Raw genomic sequence first — 19,786 nt, forward strand, 5'->3', positions numbered from 1 at the left:
GTTGTGCTTCAGGTTCTACACTGGCTGAGGTAGGAAGGGCTGGTGGAAACTCAGAACAGAACCTTCTTTGCAGTCACACCCAGGCTGCTGTTTTCTGCTGCTGCCTGTGTGTTTGTTGATTCAGTCGTGGGTTTGGGTATTCCATTTTAATGGATTGTATTGCTGTATCGGTGTTATGATTTCTTGTTGTAAATCACTATGATCTATAAAATTTCTATAAAACTTACCATAAATAAGCAGCAGAAGTGGTGTCTCTGGTCTAGACCCCTGTCTCCATTGCCAAATGCTGTCCATCTCTGTTCCCTTTCCCTTCAGGCTCACAGCTGGTGTCTTAAGAAGATTTGCAGAGGCCAGGCCGTATATATTCATTGATGTCAATGTAGTGAACCAAGGACTCATCTGGATAGCAAGTAAACAGGAGTCAGATGGCAGCTTCCCATCAGAGGGGCAAATCTTCAATAATGTCTTAAAGGTAATGATCATGAATCTCTGCCCCCCTCATTCAGGCTTCCAGACACGCCATTGCCTCAACACTCATTATGGGATTTGATTATTCCTTCTCAGGAGTTACTATACCATTTTATACCCAGATTGTTTCGATTTGGGATGTCGGGCATTCTGAGTCTTTTTGCTGCTGTTCACCACTCAACATGACGTGTAGTGTGCACTATCTGTGCACTGATCCTGGTTACCCACAACACAGGCCAAACACTACCTCCATGCTCCCCCACCCCAAAAATGTTCTCTGATTGCACTACACACACATTTTTTCCCTTCAGAGTAATCTGTGAAGCTTTTCTGTAGCTTTAAAAGTACAGTCAGTTCTCGTTGTCTGCTAGGGTTAGGTTCCTAGAAAATGCAGTAGATACAGAATTAGTGGATATTGAATCATTGAGCCTATGGGAAAAACTGGGGTTAGGTTCCAGGGGACCCTCATCCCCATATCCTTCATCATACTTTATGAACCTGAATCTTAACTTGAAGTCTGTGGGGCTGGGTGATAGCAAGAGCTCATCAACATCTCCAACATCAAATGCTTCCTCCTCCGTGCTGGATATTCCTTGATGCATTGAAGGTTGCTGACCCAACAGTGAGGCCTCAGGGTTCAGCAGTGGGGAGAAGGTTGCTTCACCCCTCCTCCTCCACCTGTCTCTTGGCACCTTCCCTGGGCTTTCCCTGGGCCCCTGAGCAGCCCTCAGGCAACCTTCCAGAGCCTCTCATCATCTGCCTCTCATGATCACCAGGTTGTGAAGGTTCAGCTGGAATCCCCAAGATGGTGGGACAAGTTTGGAAGTTGACACAAATGTGTCTGATTCTCCAATACCTCCTCTCCCGTTGGCAGTATACCGTATAGACATACTCTCACCCCTGCACAGTGCCGGTGCTGTCTTTTACTCATGAGGACGCCCCTGTTTCTTTGCCTCCTCCTTCTCCCACAACCGGTCTCACCCCTGTCTGCTCATAGCTCTCCCAAGCCCCACCCCCCTGAGAGCACCAGCACAGTTTTCACAGATAAGAAGAACAGAGTCACAGATAAAGAGAGTAGGTGGCAATTCTGCCCATCGCAGATAAGCAAATTCGCAGATAGCGACTTTGCATATAAAGAGAACCGACCATCGTTGGTACACAGTGCTAAAAGTAATTGAAAGAGAAATATTGTCCTCTCATTTTCATGCCCATAAATATTGCCATCTCCCTGGCAAGTAAGAGGACCTGGAGAAAGCCACATAAGGCATAGTTTTCCATTTAATGGACAGCCATTTCCGAATTTCACCTAAAATGAAATGCAAATGGAATAGGGGTTCCTGCTTGGGCAAAAGCATTGAATTCTGAGGAAAGCAAAATAAGGGGGGAGGGAAGGTTAAGACTAGCAAAATTTCTTGAAGAGTGTGTGAGTGCGCATTGAACGGACTTTTCTTTGCAAACAGGATGGATCAGATGCTAAAGTTGTACTCACAAGCTTTGTTACCGCATCTCTGCTGCGGGCTGGACTTGATGTGGCGGTATGAATTTTCTATTATCTTCATTTTCATGGGCATTTCCTCAAGCAATTCCTCTCGGGCTTCAGTCTATATATACCTACCTGAAATGGACGGCCTGACCCTATCGGAACAGGGATAGAACAGGGGAGTTTCTGGGCATGAGAAGAGGGCAGGAGAGGGTGGGTTACCACTGAAGGGGCTAACTGGGTTTGTGTTCTTATGTTATGTTCTTTAGGGGGAGGGAGTTCCAAAGCCTGGATGCTACAACTGAAAAGGTCCTGTCATGTGTGTCCCTCTATTGACCTCTGACAGAGGGGGAACAGTCAGCCAAGCCCCAGTTGGTGACTGCGGCCCAAATCCTAACCCACTTTCCAGCACTGGCCTAGCTGTGCCAATGGGACGTGTGCTGCATCCTGCAGTTGGGGGGCACTCACGGAGGCCTCCTCAAGGTAAGGGAATGTTTGTTTCCTTACCTAGGAGCTGCATTGCCCTTATGTCAGTGCTGGAAAATGGGTTAGGATTGCGCCCTAAGTGGGTGTGCAGATTCAGGTGGCAAATATCCTGTTCTAAACCATTTAGGACTCAGTTCAGCACCTTGAATTGCTGGCAACCAGTGAAGTTGTTGTAGGATGAAATTAGTATGTTTTTATGTTGTTGTTGTTGTTGTTGTTGTTATGAAGCATGGGCCCCTACTAAGACCTGTGACACAGCATTCTGCACCGGCTTTAGCTACCAGATGCTGTTCAAGTGTAGCCCCACATAGAGTGCATTGCAATTATCCAGGTTGATTGACATTAAAGCATGTGTTGCACTGACCAGATCGGTCTTCCTCAGAAAGGGGTACAGTTGCACTCCAGCTGAAGCTTTGCAAAAGCACCCCTGACCATGGCTGCCACCTGCTTACCCAGGAGCAGGGCTAGAAGGACTCCCAAACTGCAAACTTCACCTCTCAGGGAGAGTACTACTACCCCACCAGACACTTTCAGCTTTCCTACCTCTGTTCTCTGGATTCACTCTCAGTGTATCTTATACTCTAGTTTCCTGTGGTGAAAAATGCCCTGTCTTACTTGAATGCTGCTTCTGAGAAGGGTGTCCACAACATCTATGAAAAGGCTCTCTTGGCCTACATGTATGGCATTGCTGGCAACAGGGAGAAACAGAAAACTATCTTGGAAGACTTAAAAAGACAAGCTGTTAGAACTGGTAAGTGACTTGTCTTGTGAATCAGCATCTCCAACTCTAACCAGTTGTAATAATCCAGTGCTCTCAACTACAGTTTGACTTACCTGAAATTGAGCCCCTATCTCTTCTGCCCTAGGACCCAAGTAATAGCTGACATCTGCTATTGTGTTCATATTTTTTATTGCACTCCCTGCTTCTCAATTTACCTTAGGAAACAGAAGATAAATCTTTTGCTCCGGCCCCTTGATGCCATGCAGTGTAGTGGTGTCCCCTCAGCCAGTTTAGGGCACAATCCTAACCCCTTATGTCAGTGCTTTTGGCAAGTCCCACATGCCAGTGGGACATGTGCTGCATCCTGCAGTTGGGTGTCACAGAGGCCTCCTCAAAGTAAGGGAATGTTTGTTCCCTTACCTCAGAGCCGCATTGCCCTTATGTCAGTGCTGGAAAGCACTGACATAAGGGGTTAGGATTCCGCCCTTAGGCTCATAGACTTACATCAGTGGTTCCCAAACTTACTTGTGTCACTGTGCCCCATAGCCTCTTCTTCCCAACTCAATTGGGCACTGCTATTTTGGATCTCACAAGATTTTCCAAGATCCAATATGGTGGCACCCAGGGAACATATAGGAGGGGCCACTGGAGACATCCCATGGTGCCCCTGTGAGTGTGCCACGACGTTAGAAATAAATTCATCCTTAGTTTACGACATGAAATCCTCCTCCCTCCCTCCAGTAGTTTCTGCTATTGCACAAAGTTGGTTTGCTCACTTTACAAAGGAAAATGTATTATGAATTTCCCTTCATTCCCTTCTCTTTTTAAACCACATTTAACAACTGATTTGTGTGTTGCATGAAAGTTACACAGTCCTTTAGATGCTTTTCCTATTTTATTTTTCTTTGATTCAAAAATATGTCAGTAATCTTTTTGTTAACATGAAAGATAAAGGATTAATAATGCAAGATGCAGTTTTCTTGTAACCTTCTTGAAAGCAGACTATAGTTTCTTATCTGGCTCTAACATTCATTTTCATTTTACAGCAAGGACTCACTATTTAAAATGACGCTGTATCAGGACCCACCTAGGTTCACCATACTTTTCAAATGGGAGCTCGCTCCATCCATCCATCCATCCATCCATCCATATCTATCCTAATCTATCCTAATCTAATCTCTTTACACATGCTTGCAAGCTGCAGAATCTCAGCTCCTTGCAAGGCAATTAGTAGCTACCTTACACATTACAGGAACTGAGCTCTTTGCAGGGTAATTAGTATCTGATTACAGTATCTGATTTTTTGAATAGCCTCAGGGGCTAGAGGCTAATTATTTTTCTGATCTTTCCATCACCATTTGCTGACCCACCAAAATCCAGCTGCAACCAACCAATTAGTCCCAACCCACAGTTTGGGAACCACTGCCCTGAAGTGTCAAGATGCACTCTTTGGCAACCACTGGCCAACATGATGGGTGGGTGATTAACCTACATTGTGGATAACACAATCATAACAATTTGGAACAGACCTGGATTAGAGTAGTTGACTTCCTGAACACAGCTATGATATGGACTCTAGTCTGGATCTTTGCCTGCCTCTTCAGACCTTCATTGCTGCTTGCTCTCTACCCAGGATAGATGAGTAGAAAAATCACATCAAGACATGGGCAGGGGAAAGGTATGTGTCCTGGGTTGTGCTCTAGCATGGCACAGTCTCCTACTTTGGGCTTGATTTTTTGCAACCTTTCCAGAAAGCATTGGCTACTGCTGATGTCGATGAAAGAAAGGAAGTTTTTAGACAGATACAGAAGCCTGTGCACTAATGACAAGAGCCATTTTTCTTACTTCTCTTGTGTCTTCATTTTCAGGAAATCTGGTGCACTGGGAAAGGGAAAAGAAGCCTGGAACAGAAAATTACCCCTCCTTCTATTCTCGTGCCTCATCTGCTGAGATCGAGATTACTGGCTACATAGCATTGGCCTTGTTAGACCAACCCAACCTATCCCGGAAGGGCCTGACATTTATCTACCAGATCATAAGTTGGCTTGTCAAACAGCAGAATCCTAATGGTGGCTTCTCTTCCACTCAGGTGACTTCTGCTGGCAAAAAGTGACATTGATGCCATGGTTTGACTTGTCCATGGCATCACTTGAAAGGACTCTCATGGCAGTGAATACTGCTTGAGGAAGGTTACTTGTTGCCCATAGTTTGGAAAAAAGAAAACCAAGAATAACATTTTTATGCCATCCATGTAACCATGGTGCTTTCCAAAGAAGTATAGGCAAAACAGATAGGTCCACGCTATTTGGAGGAGTATGTAATGGAGTCGACAACATAGTGAAGGGTAGAAGGGCAGGAACAATAGGTAACAAAAAAGGAAGATGAGATGACATGAGATGGATAGGGTCAAGGGCAGTTTCACCATGCTACATATGGTGTAGTTAATGCTAACAGAGCTACAGGGTACTTTTTAAAACAGTGCTTTCATAGTTAGCAAAGGGACAATAACTGTCTTAAAAAAGAAATAAATACCTTTCCCAGTGGCCCCTTGCCAGTGTTTCTTCTGCATCTTTTTTTAGATCATGAGTCTCTTTGAAACAGGGAACCATCTTCCTGTTTATTTTGCTGTTTAAACCACTTTGTGAACTTTGTTGCTGAAATGTAGTATACAAATATTTTGTAATGTAACTGGGCTTTATTTGAGCTGGGAATGAAGACTAAGAGTGCAATCCTATACATCTACTCAGAAGTAAACCCCATTGAGTTCAATGGGACTTACTCCCAGGTAAGTTTATATAGCCGGGTCTACTCAGAAGTAAGTCCTATTTTGTTCAGTGGGGCTTACTCTCAGGAAGGTGTGGTTAGGATTGTAGCCTAAGTGGTTAGGCTGTTGGCGGCCTCATTTTGCTTACTATCACAGCAGCACTTCCACCTGCAGAATGTACATTCCACTGGTGGTACACTTAGGATTGGGCCACCCTGTGGACTCCTTTAGGTTCCTGTGCTTACTTTGTACTTTGAGTCTTTAGCACATACTGAGAAACCCTGGGAGCCAGCGGAGAATATTGGATTTGTACTGGGGAGACCTGGGTTCAAAGCCCTGCTCAGCCACTCCATGTGCTGAGTGGTCCTGGGCAAACCAGTTTCTGTGAGCCTCACCTGCATTGTCAGCCCCCCACCCCCACCCCGATGGACATCACTTTGAGCTCCTTAGAGGAAGGGTGGGACACAAATGTGACAAATGAGAAAACTCATATTGCTCTCTAACACACCATTGCATTATGTTTTCCAGGACACACTTGTAGCTCTCCAAGCTTTAGCAGAGTATGGAGTCCTCACCTATGTAGAAAATGCCCAAAACACAGTCAAGGTCAGCTCTGGGGGATCATTCAGTAAAGTCTTTCAGGTGAACAGAGAAAACAGTGTTCTGCTGCAGCAGGCTGATTTGCCCCACATCCCCGGAAACTACAGCGTGGAAGTGAATGGCATTGGCAATGTCTACATTCAGGTAAATGGCAGCCCTGAATGTAGACTCGATACACTCTTTGGCTGCTTAGAGCTGCAGCAGCTTTGCAGATGGTGATGTAATAAGTGCCTCTGCTATAGAATCATTGTTTTTTCTCTTTCAGATAGCACTGCAATACAACGTCCATCTGCCTGCCCTGAACTCTGGGTTTGACCTGACCTTGCAGACGACAAAGGCTTCTTGTACAGGCAACCACCTGCCCAGATTTGAACTTGTCATGACAGCCAGGTAATGTCGCAGTGATGTCTGAGGCCGGAACGGTAAAAGACAGTACTGTCGGCTAAATAACGTTGCTCCCCAATTGCTAACACTGCGAAACAGATCTTGGGCACTTCTGTTATTCATGGTGTGTTGATGGGACTGCTTGTTGCCTGCATAGGGTAGATGAGGAGTTTGGGTCAATGCTATCTATAGCACATTGGGAATCTCAGGACGATGTGAATACCATGATTCTGCAGGACGGAAACAGTGCAGAATTCCTAAGGCTCTCCACTATTTTAAAAATAAAAGCAAGTCTCTATTACTGTCACAAAAGATGTGTTTGGCAGTGTATAGATCTGGTAAACTCTCAGAAGCTGAAGCGGAAGAAGATTGTGTTTGATAAAACACCCCTTTTCCCCCTTCCAACTGGCAGAATAAATTATGCAATGTGTAAATGTGCACATTTGTTCAATATATGCAATTTATGCAGGTCACTTACAGAATTAACTGCCCTGACCTTTTACAACAGCATGACTGGCATCCTGCTGGTGTAAAAGCCCTGTGATGGAATGAAGATGGCATTGCTGCCTGGTCGTTTAAGGCCACTGTCACAAGGCAGCTGCAGTGGTAGATCCTCACTGTCACAGACCCTGGACAGTGCCAGGGCAGGTAGGCTGGCATGTAAGACAGTTTGTGGGCAGGGAGAGGAAGGCAGGGGAAGTAACTGAACAGGGGGGAACCAGGGAGTGTGTAGAGGACAAGAGAAGGTGGAAGTGAATTTTTTCAGATCCTATCCCATTTTGCAACCCAACATGCCCCCGACTCTCCTTGGACCTGTGCCAGCAAAATGGGTGGAACAGATTCAAGGAGACCCATAGACTATCAGCAAGCAAACCAGGAGGTAAGTTAACAACATGTACCTCATGCAGGCTGTCAGATTGCCCCCCTAATCATAGCATTCAGTGCATTGGTGCGGAGCATGCTGTAATATGGCCAGGGATAGGACTGGGCTTGTTAGTTCCATTGATGCAAACTGGTTAGTTCCAAAGTCTGGAATTGGTTAGTTTCAGTTCCTAATTGGTTAGTTCCCAATTTTGTGTCTGACCACAGAATTGGAAAATTTAATGGATTGTTAGGGAGGAAAATACTCTAATTTAACAAGCTGTTCCAAAAACATTTGCAGTTTGTTTTTGACTAGACTACAGTCAGAATACAGATTCTGTTCCAATTTTTCTTGTTTCAGGTTCACTGGAGAGCGTAACACATCCAACATGGTCATCATTGATGTGAAGATGCTATCTGGCTATGTCCCTGTCCAAGCATCTCTAGATAAGGTAAAATATCAAATGAGACATGCTGGGGGGAACAAGGGACACTAATGGTCTCAAGTCTGAAGCAGTACACTGCCATGCTTAAAAACTGCAGAGTCAAATGAGTATTTTCTGAGGTTAGGTGAGATCTAACCATAATCCAATTTCTCATACAAATAAACAGTGTGGTCACTACTCCTTGATAAGTTAAATGGAATCACTCTTCCCTCCTATATCTGGTGTGTATTTTTGCATACTGTTGTAATTTACAATAAATATAGGTACAAGGTTGTGCAGGTTCCACAAGTGAAAAGCACTAACTCACATGCTGCTGCTTCTAAGAAACTCAAGAGAGATGGGCACCCGTGGCTTTGCAAGATCATGAGAAAAAACTCATGTCAAGTTTGTCTTCTAAGTGATGATCAAACCAAAAAGAGATCCGAAGTGACAATGGGTCCTAAGCCTATTCTGGCATTACTTCTTCCCCAATCGGAAGCTGGGGCTCCAATGGGGATTTCACATGGAACAAGCCAATCCCATCCCTAATTTGCACCAGTCGGAGCTCCAGCTTTCAGGGGACCTGGATCAAAAATGCTATTAGCCCCTCCCCCCAAATGCTCTGCTCTTCTGATGCTTTGGGAAGCTCATCAGCTACCCCCTTCCCCTACTCAGGGTGCCCAGGAGCTAAGCAGTGGGCAGGCGATAGACACTCCTTCTATAGTTGCAGATGGTAGCACAAAGGAGGACTCACCCCACCACCTCCTGTTAAGTTTCCCCATTGGGCCCTGGGCCCCTGGCTGGATTACCTGCTGGGAGTGGGGAGCAGTAGCAGCAGCAAGATTTGCAAAATGGCACTGGGGAAAGATGAGGGTGGTCCACTGTTGCATCTACTCCCCTACAATTGCCTCGTAATCTTCTCTCTGGGTCCTCGCATGCCAGGCAGTGATGGGTTGTAGTTAGCTCTCACTGAGCCAGAAGCTGGCCAGGTAAGGTTTGAGGCCCCACCTGTGAGGCTGCCCTGATTTGGACCTCACTGTACTATTTATCCCTTCTGAAGCTGTGGGCCTTACCATTCCTACAAAAGCAACACTGCAAAGCTTAGCACTCTTCACATGGGAATAGAAACATGGCATCTACATGCTACTTTCCATGCGTGGTGCCCACTTAAACATGCACAGTATCAGCATCTCGGCGATCTCTAGTGAAGTGAAGCACTGCAAAAGATGCTGTTATGTGTTGGTAAAGAGGCACACAGTAAGGAGCTCTGAGATTTTTGCTTAGAGAATCTCCAAAAGGAAGAGCTTCTCAGCAGCAGGAATGTCAGAAACAACCAGATGCTCTGCAAAAGAGCAGAATCTATACACGCCATAGTGTTGCATGAAACTTTGTTTCTCATTTTGGTATTATTTGACATGATATATCCTGTAATTAAAAATATCTCTCTCCTTCCTTTTTCTACTGATACAGCTTCAGGACAAAGTGATGCGTATAGAAACCAGAAATGACCATGTCTTCTTGTATCTGGCAGGTGTAAGTTTCAGAAAAAAAGCTTTCACTTTTTTCACAGAAAAAAACTTAGTGCAAAGATGCATATTCAGACAGATGGAAATCTGATATCTTCTCTCTTCCTGTGCTCAGGTTCCCAAGAAGCGAGTTACTTTAGAAATCACTCTGGAACAAACCTTTCCTGTGACCAACAGCAAGCCAGCTCCAGTCATGATCTACGATTACTATGAAACAGGTAGGAAGTCTGGTAGAGTCAGATCAATCATTATGTCCATGATTTTTCAGTGGTACCCAGGATGTTGCTGGTTTTGACCTGACATGACTTGGAATCTGGATACTTGAAAGATTGCCTTGCCCCACATTCAGTGTTCATCAACAGAAGTCCTGCTTTGTGTCCCATAATCTGCTGATAAATAGAGGAAGAGGAGAGACAAGACTTTCTCAGTAGGGGTGCTTAGCTTAAGGAATTCTCCCTCCCGAGAGGTCCAGCTGGCCCAATTGCTACCAGCCTTTAGAGAGGCAGTGAAAACACATTTGTTTCACTTGTAGATTTGGTTCTGTTGCCTTTTCCCTTCTCCTTTGTTGTTCATATTCCCAGCCAGGTCTGAACTATGTTTTTATCAATGCCTCTTTGATTGCATTTTTATTTAATGGTTGAATACTCTTGTAATGTTATTTTTATATTGATTGTTAGCCACCCTGGCAGTCCCTTCAATGGGGCAGAAGTTGGGAAATAGAAATGGTTTAAATATATAATAAACACACCATAAGGCTGGTTTGAACAATAACTTTCCCATTTCAAGCCATGCCCACCTGTTTAGACTTGGACCATTTCCTTGAGAGTTTTCCCAGTCATGTCGGGGGAATGGTTCATTTAGAGGGGAAGTTGGATGACCCTCTCACACCCCACCCCTACCCTGTTGTTAGGGAAACTCTATGGAAATGAGAGGAGGGGCCAAGACATGAGCGTATCTTGTATGGCACTGGTTCAGTAGGAAACATATTATGTGAACGGATACAAGGTTACTTCAACAGGAAATGTTTTTTTGAGAAAGAGGAGGCTGGGAGGTGTGCTCCAGGGACATGCAGTAAGTGCAGAGCCTCCCCACCAGAGTCCTTTGAAAAGTGTGCCACCTTGGACGCAGAGCGCATGGGTTGTGGGTGCCTGGGTGCCTCACACGGCAGTGGTGCTTTTCGAAGGACTCCAGTGGGGAGGCTCTGCCTCACCTGCCTCTGCACCCACCACACGTCCCTGGTATGCTCATGTGTCTGATCCCCCTCCTACCACGGCATGCAGCACACGCTCTTTTGGCTTCGCTTCATGCTGTGGACTGGTGGAGGATAGGATAGGGCCATAAATGTTGCTAAATATTAAACTGATTTTAAGTAAATGGTTGAGGATGAATTCATCAATAGTACTTGCCATTTATGCAGCAGACTGTGCTAAAGCACAGTCGAGGCAGCAGCACTGTAAGGCAGAGTCATATTTCCTTTTCTTTTTATCCTTCTTTTGCTTATGACAAGGCTGAGGCTGAGATATTGTGGCTAAGTTTACATAATGTAGAACTTGAAACGGGGACTTTTGCTTATAGCTCCTACTCTGAGGTTGTCATGCAATGCACACCCATCTGGCAGTAAGTTTCACCTTCATTGGATCTGACTTCTGAGTAAATAAGCACAGCATGGTGCTCTTAGCCTGTACATTACCAGCTTTACAGCATGGACAGTGTGTGTGTTATTCTTTGTAGTTCCTAGAAGCCTCTTCCTAGTCCCACTGGGGTTTTCAATAGCAATTTGATTGGCCAGTAGGAAAATGCTGTCAATAATAATAATAATAATAATAATAACAGGTATTTATATACTGCCTTTCTTGGTCTTTATTCAAGGCGGTTTACATAGGCAGGCTTATTTAAATCCCTTATTAAATAGGGATTTTTACAATTTGAAAGAAGGTTCTTTCTTTCAAGAACCACTACATTCAGGTGTTTCATTCCGATCTGGCTTCACATTCTGGTCTCCATCCTCCCACACTCAGAGCAGATGGAATAGCTCGGCTTCAGCTTGTCAGCTGCTTCAAGGTTGCACAGTGCCGGTGGCCTCGAATTGGCGACCTTGTGGATGTTATCTTCAGGCAGACGGAGGCTCTACCCTCTAGACCAGACCTCCTGCCCCTGTCCTGTCCTGCCTCCTGACCTCCTGTCAAAAGCCTCACTTCTGCAGGTCAAGTCGCTGTTAAAGATTTTTGTGTATGTGCCCCTGGATGCATTTTAACCTGGCCTCAGATTCAAGCCAGTCCCTGAAAAAAAATTCACTAACAGCCTGGATCCATACAATTTCTGATCTACTGATGTACCCTGTATTTTTTTTCTCCCCATGGCAGATGCATTTGCCCTGGCTCAATATAACACACCCTGTCACCAGGCCTGAGTCTGAAACCAACGAAGAGACAGGTAAGCAAGGGATGATAGTTGGATGGTGTCTGACCCCTCCTGTTTTGCCTCAGATCAGGCTGCACTAGGTCTCTTCTACCTTGACCTCTGTCCACGGCAGGAAGGCGATTTGAGCCAGCACTCCAGTCCTCCCTCTATGGTACAAGGGGGGTTTTGTTGGGCCTCCTCGAGAAGAGAGAGTCATTGCCCCACCGGGGCTGCCCAAGATCCTGTCCCTTGACCTCAGTCCCCTGGGCTTCTCATTCTTGGCCTTGCAGGTCAAGCTCCACCTGAAGTTCTATTTGGTTCCTATTTGCCCTCCTCTTCCTGCTCCAGTCTTCCTGCCCCTGTTCCCCCATTGGGTCCACTTGTCCTTCCACTGATGGGATATGGCACTGCTGAACTTGTGGCCAGCTGTACAGGCACTGCAGGCCTTGGCAATACAAGAGGCATGGCCTGGGTCACACTTTCATAGCAGGCACCTGGTACCATACCCCTGTGTACACAGCTGAGTTTCTCTGCACAGATCCAGTGGAAAAAATAAACAGGCTTGTCAGGCAAAGAAGTGCAATCCTCTGGCTTTGCTGATTGTGTTTCCCCTGCTATTTGTGTGGTTATATCTATTTGGCTAAAATAAAACAAAAATTATTCGGTTAAAACTAAAAGGAGTTTTAGTACCACAATTGCAAGCAGTACTACACACCCATGTGTGGATGGGGAAACCAGCTCCAGGGTTCTTTAGATGCTTTTATGCATATATATATTTTTTTCTGTTCTCTTTTTCAAATGAGAATATTTTTGTACTCTTTCAGAAGGAATACAACAACCTCTATACCTGAACCTGATCTGAATCTGAAAATCATTCCTGCAGATGTCGTAAGAGGATAAGAAGGATGGTGTGGAGCTGATGAACTGAGAACTAGCTGTAAAGTTTCTCTAGATTCAAATCAATATTTTGAATGTCTTTGATTTATAAAATAAAAGGCTCTCTGATAGGTAAAACCATTCGAATGAATCTCTTTTTTGTTGCTGTGGCTTTTTTTTAAAAAAGCATTTGAATACTTCAGAAACCAAAATTCTAGTTGAGCTGGATTACTCAGTCAGTGGGCATAAGTAGAAAAAGCTCTTGTGCTGAATAAGCAGTGATGTGCAGTCAGGGTAGGTAAGGGAGGCAGAGCCTCACCTAACCCAGCACGAAAAATTAAGGACCCCAACAAGCACAGAACCACCCTTTTAATCTGTAGTGACAACTTATTACTGTTACCCAAATCAATACTGTAGCTCTCTCAACAATTGTGCGTTTCCATTTGTATATGTCAGAAAAAGATAATGGGTGCATATTATATGTATCTGGCTGTCTGCATACATAACATACACATAGTGAGAATAGCTTATACACATAAAACAACAAGGTATGGCAGTGGAATGAAGTGGAAAACTTGTTGTCAAGCAAAATTAGAGGATGGACAAACACATATGAGAAGCACAGTTACCATACATTAGTCAAGCTGTTGCAAAATAACAAGGTAGTCAACATGCTTGTAAATACAGATGGGCCAATGCTCCTGAAGCCTTTATAGGGTGTTAAGTTTGCCTAACATGTTACCTGAGAGAGAATAAACTCACTACAAATTTGCCGAGATCCAAACTGAAACCAAAACAATTGTGTCTGATTTGTCAATGAACTCCAACACAGCAGCTTTTCTCCCCTTCTATTCTCCTCCTCTAAAATCTTTGGCTTGAGTACAACCACCTTGAGGGATATAACGCTCTGCATGATTGAAACTTTCACACACAAGGTTCTATGAACTTTTGTTTTTTTAAGTGAGCTTTGTGCCCATTCATTTTCTCTCACTCTTTACCAGGGTAAAGATATGAAGAAGTGAACGTATCATTAGATGGGTCATTAGGTCTTTTCACATAACTAAAATGTGAAAAATCTATACTTGAAAAGGGACCGACCTACCCCCATTCTCTGAAAGTTGATGGGGGGGGGGGTCTGCTGAATAGCTATACAGACGTGAGTTCTTAATAGAAGAGCAGATCCATGCATGTAGGATGGGAGGGATAATTATTGCTACAGCCATTATTTGTGTGCAAGAGGCTTTGTATGTGTAGAGTTACTTGGCCTTAAGGCAGAATGCCTAAGAGCCCAGTCATAAGAACATAAGAACAGCCCCACTGGATCAGGCCATAGGCCCATCTAGTCCAGCTTCCTGTATCTCACAGCTGCCCACCAAATGCCCCAGGGAGCACACCAGATAACAAGAGACCTCATCCTGGTGCCCTCCCTTGCATTGGCATTGTGACATAGCCCATTTCTAAAATCAGGAGGTTGCACATATCCTGGAAAGTCCTATCCAACTTTCCAGTTCTGATGCAGCTGTGCCAACAGGGTGCATGCTGCTTCCTGCTGAGGAAGGACAGACACAGAGGCCTCCTCAAGTTAACATTCCCTTACCTTGGGACTGCATGACAGCTGCATCAGCAATGAAAAGTTGGATCAGATTGGGCCCTAAGGCCAAAGCAGCATGTTGAAGTCAATGAGATTCTCCCAGAAAAGTGTGTAATAGCACTGTTGAGTATTATGGAAAATCTTTTATTGAATACAATGTGATTGCTCCAGACAAGCCCATGAGCATGTCTTGTAGAGAAATAGTGCAAATTGTTTAGCAACACATCGTACCAAAGCCCTCGATCATAGCAGAAAGGCTTAGATTTCACAAAAGGCACCAGTAAGAAATGTTCTGTCATGTGCAGCAGAATTAAACAGGTGCTGTGACTTCAAGAAAGGCCTCAGTGATGCATTAAGAGGCATGTTTTACAGGTATAACCTAATTATCCACAGACTTTTCACCCCCAGTTTTATCTCAATGTGATGAGAAGGGCCCTTTAAATTAAAGGGAAAATGTCCTTTAACAATAGCCTCATTTACCTTTGTAACAGTTGCAGCAGGCAGACAATCAATCTTTCTCCAGGAGCTTAGAAAGGCTTCACTCCCAGGCAAGCGACCCCTCCCTTCCCCCTGAGCACATGAAAGAATGCAAAGTGAAAGTGATTATCACCACCTCTTTGCATTCTTTGGGTGAAGGGAGGGGTCGCTTGCCTGGGAGTGAAGCCTTGCTAAGTGCTGGGGGAGAGACTGATTGCCTATCTGCTGCCACTCTTGGGCATTACAATGGTAAGAGAGGTTATTTTTAAATTGCTGAGCAATGGGACATTGTTTTTTAAATGGGGTTCCATTAACACTAATTTTAGCATCCATAGGGTTCTGGGAATGGGGAACCCTTGTGGCTACTGAGACTCAACCTGTATGTGGATTCTATAGTGTGTGTTCACAAGATAATTTCAACTGAGGAAAATTTTACTTTCAAACAAGCTGTAGAAATGGGATTGGCAAAGTAAATTCACAGAACTGTAAGGGTATGGAACAGAGGAAATAAAACCCGCTCACTCCTATGCATAACCCCTTTGACTGGAGCTTGGCTGTGAACATGCATGTGCAGACTCTTCTACTGAAATTCCATTTCCTGAGACAGCTTGCATAAGAGTTGCAGGCCAGGCAAAGAGGAAGAGTGAGTGCAGAGTGATGCAACGGCCTGGGTCATCCTAATAGATGGCTGGCCCCAGATCCCCACTTGCAGCCGATCTGGTCTTTCCCAACCAGTTTTCACCAGCTAAAAGGGGTCACACTTGAGGCCGCACAGGGTAGCCTACACAGCCCCAAACAGCCTGTTTGTCCACATCCTGGAGATGACAGTGTTGCAAGTGAAAGCCACAAGGGGCTGACGTCAACACCTCTGATTTAGATTAGCCACTGACTGCAGCAACCACTTCACTCTGGGTGGTGTCAGTTAGCCCTTTTCACTTGTTGGGACTTGCGCGGATAGAGGTCACGTATTGTGGGGAGCAAGTGCCTGCTGCTTAGCCCCACCCTTGTTAATTATGCTCTCCTGAAGCTCTGCCTGTTCCCACTCTCAGCATGGATAGCATTTGTCCTCAGTGGCAGAATTTCTCCCTGTGACTGCCACCCTGAAAGGTTCAGACAGACACTGAGTGTAAAGAGGGGAGGGACAAGGGTTCCAGAATGCATCAGTGATAGGGGGTGGGGCTACGTAGCTCTCCCCCCCCCCCCACTGATTTATGAACTATGTTGATTCAAGCCATAATGACTGAACAGGACTAGTGTCTGCCTAGAACAGTGATTTTCAACCTTTTTTGTCTCACGGCACACTGACAAGGTACTAAAATTGTCAAGGCACACCATCAGTTTTTTTGACAATTGACAAGGCACACCATGCTGTTGGTGGGGAGCTCACGTCCCCATTGGCCCTATTAACAAATGACCCTCCCCCAAACTCTTGCGGCACACTTGCAGACCATTCGCTGCACACCAGTGTGCCACGGCACAGTGGTTGAAAATGGCTGGCCTAGAATCTAGCAAAACTGTCACAGCAAGCTGGATATGCTTCTTCCTTTGGGCAACAAGCTTTAGGTTAATCAAATCATAGTTCTCCAGAGATATTTGCATAAACAGGGATTTGATATCACTAACAGGAAACAAAGCTCCATGTTTTTTCAACCTCCCCACCTCCGCATACATACACAAGAACTGCTTTTTGCAAATACCACTGGCACAGATGTTGCTTGCAGGAACAGGCACCTTGCCAGGCATTTGCTCCTGCAGCAAGCAAGGGACTTCTCTAGTTGCTGCTGTTTCCTTCTCACTCCTTCCTTCCTCTCTGCACTCGCTTTTACTCTCTACCCAGCCTGCAGCTCTTCTGAAGGAAGGGTCTGGGCTGCCACCTAGCTGCAACTTACCACTGGTTTACCACCACCCCAGCCACCTTCCCCTTCTAGTGAGGTCAGGCTACTCAGACCAGTGCTAGAGGTTCCTCCACAGTGACAACACTTCACGCACATGGTATATGGTTGGCAACATTCAGTCTCGGAAGACTGTGGTATAAGCCTACAGCACCCGGTATTGCCAAGGCGGTCTCCCATCCAAGTCCTAACCAGGCCTGACCCTGCTTAGCTTCCGAGATCAGATGAGATCAGGCATGTGCAGGGTAACAGTCCACATGGCCACAGACCATCCAACAGCAGTATACAGAACAGTGGTATACAGAGTAGTATACAGTGGTATATTAGTGATAGGACAGTGGTTCCCAAACTTTTTAGTACCAGGACCCACTTTTTAAAATGACACTCTATCAGGACCCACCTAGGTTTAGCAGACTTTTAAAAAGGTGCTATAGAAAGAAATGATTTGTTTGCTTATTTATAAGTAATAATAGACAGAAAGGAAGACCCACAAATATTTATCTCCTTATTTTTTCCCACGCTTGCAAACTGCAGGGCAGTTGGCAGCTTCAGTATCTGAACGTTTTTGCCTGGCTAGTAATAACCCCTAGCCAAGTTGCCGGGGGGGGGGGGGTCAGAACGCCTCATCGTTCGGTTGACCACCCCTGCCCTGCAACATTACTTTACAGACACCTCCACTGATTGCACTAATGTTCTTGAAAGAAAGGGGAAAGGCTGTGCAATAATGCTGGAATTGATGTTAAAACATACCTTCAAACACACATTTACGAAAGGCTTTGCAAAACTGAGGCTTGCCAATGTTCCCATTGCAGCCCAGGACAGGAGAATTGCATGAGTACCAAATACTGGTGCAAAGCGAGCACAACCTGCTCTTCCAGTAGGTCCAGCATGCTGCCTCTCTGAGTGTTGTGCTATTTCAGAACTTCCTGATTGTCAAGATATTGCTTCATGCTAACTGCTGATCAGATAACGGGAGTCTCTTCTGGCCCGACACTTGTTCCACTGTTTGGTTTTCTCTCTGTCTATTCTGTTTGTTCCCTGTTTATTTGCAGTCTCCCTCAGATCTAACATCTCAGCACATTAGCACAGTGCCTAGAGGGACTCTCTCCTCTTCTCATTTCATCATAAATCATTCTGTACATTCTCTTCATTTGAGAGTAACCCTGTGCTGAGATTAAAAAAAAAAAAAAAAGGCCAGAACAATCAGACTCTTTCTCAATGAAGCTGGCTGGAAAGAGAACATTTCTAATTCCAGCCAATGTTTTCAGAATGAAGTGCTTCTGTTGACCAAACCCTGATGATCCAAAACTCTTCCTTTATATACGACATTAAACCAACAAAGCAGCAATTGTTCCATATCCCTTGTAACAATATGCAGTTATGCTGGATCCCAACCCCCATTCTCAGGGAGAACTGAGCGGCTTCAGGCCGCTCCGCTCTCCTCAGACTTGTGTCACCTCCAGAGCCTCCTGAGGAGAGCCTCCTGGGTCTGAGGAGACCCATAGGGGCCAGCAGCCCTTACCCAGGGGTAAGGGGAAAGGTTTCCGCTATTCCTCTGGCTAAGCCACTTCTGGCCACTATCCTGCGCTTGATACAGCACAAGCCTCCTGGCTTGCCTGTTCCAGCGAAGGATAGGAATGTGTCCTAAGAGATCAGGTCAGGTAGTTATCCTTTCAGTAGTTGCTGAGAAAAGTACTGAGTTGCTGAGAAAAGTTGCTGAGAAAAGTACTGAGAAAAGTTGCTGAGAAAAGTACTTTTCCAGTTCTGGAAAAGGCTTCAGGAGTCAACCTCGAGGCAAAATCAGGAGCCGGAGTCCCTGAGGCAGTTCATGGCTGAACACAGTCACGTTCTGGCAACTCCTGCGACGCCGCTGGAACCAACCGTATTGGCTTCTGCCTTTCCATTGGACCATTCCAGCGACGTGGAGAGGGGGGATTTACTGCATGGGTAACAGCCTATCCTCCATACCTTCTTTACCCAGGCTTCGCGCACTGGAGAGGACACTCCAACTTCGCCGTACGGCGTCGGCACAACACGGGAAGCAGCAGTTTACCGGTTATAAGTCTTTGCTCGATTGGCGTAGAGCATGACGCCAGGGGCTGCTTCCGACGGTGGGAGAGATCATTGCATCTCATTGGGCAGCTACCGCCCGCCTTAAGCTGGGCAATCCCCAGCCAGTAAGGTGTTGCCTCGCCACGGTCCGTTAACCTCATGGGGTGCGTGGGGTTTAGGGTGAAAACCGACAAGCGGATCGACAACTCTGCACCATGCAACAGAAAACAGAAAACTACTGCCCTAAAGCTGGGCACCTGGAACGTTAGGACAATGACACCTGGCTTCTCTGATGACCTGCAAGAAATAGACGACGCACGCAAAACAGCTGTCATTGACATGGAGCTGAGCAGACTGCAGATGGACATCGTCGCCCTTCAAGAGACTAGGCTGCCAGATTCCGGATCTGTCAAGGAGAGAAATTTCTCATTTTTCTGGCAGGGAAAACCACCAAACGAAACCAGGGAACATGGCGTTGGCTTTGCGGTCAGAAATACCCTGCTGAAATCCATCATCCCACCTACTGTGGGAAGTGAAAGAATTTTGTCCCTGCAGCTCCAGTCATCAGCAGGACCTATCACTCTCATCAGTGCTTATGCACCGACTCTGTCGTCTCCAGCAGAAGCCAAAGACAAATTCTATGATGACCTGGCCACCACTGTCAAGAAAATCCCTGTAAAAGAGCCATTGTTCATCCTCGGCGATTTCAATGCTAGAGTTGGTGCTGATAACAGTTCATGGCCCACTTGCTTAGGTCAGTTTGGCACTGGGAGGATGAACGAA

The 19,786-nt window shown here is 45.5% G+C and overlaps 1 protein-coding gene across 1 annotated transcript in view; it reads left to right on the top strand.

Moving 5' to 3' along the window:
* LOC136638640 (ovostatin-like) overlaps window positions 1–13,129 on the top strand; it is an 83,248-nt gene extending 70,119 nt beyond the window's left edge. Inside the window, exons 26-36 of the mRNA XM_066612673.1 lie at window positions 316–472; window positions 1,929–2,003; window positions 3,020–3,185; window positions 5,024–5,244; window positions 6,448–6,663; window positions 6,785–6,909; window positions 8,126–8,216; window positions 9,660–9,722; window positions 9,831–9,933; window positions 12,079–12,148; window positions 12,940–13,129. Of these exons, the coding sequence (XP_066468770.1) occupies window positions 316–472; window positions 1,929–2,003; window positions 3,020–3,185; window positions 5,024–5,244; window positions 6,448–6,663; window positions 6,785–6,909; window positions 8,126–8,216; window positions 9,660–9,722; window positions 9,831–9,933; window positions 12,079–12,125 (1,264 nt within the window). The 3' untranslated portion in view covers window positions 12,126–12,148; window positions 12,940–13,129. The remainder of the gene's footprint in view (window positions 1–315; window positions 473–1,928; window positions 2,004–3,019; window positions 3,186–5,023; window positions 5,245–6,447; window positions 6,664–6,784; window positions 6,910–8,125; window positions 8,217–9,659; window positions 9,723–9,830; window positions 9,934–12,078; window positions 12,149–12,939) is intronic.
* Window positions 13,130–19,786: the final 6,657 nt, after the last annotated feature.

This window comes from Tiliqua scincoides, chromosome 2, assembly GCF_035046505.1.
Source record: "Tiliqua scincoides isolate rTilSci1 chromosome 2, rTilSci1.hap2, whole genome shotgun sequence".
Lineage (NCBI taxonomy): Eukaryota > Metazoa > Chordata > Lepidosauria > Squamata > Scincidae > Tiliqua > Tiliqua scincoides.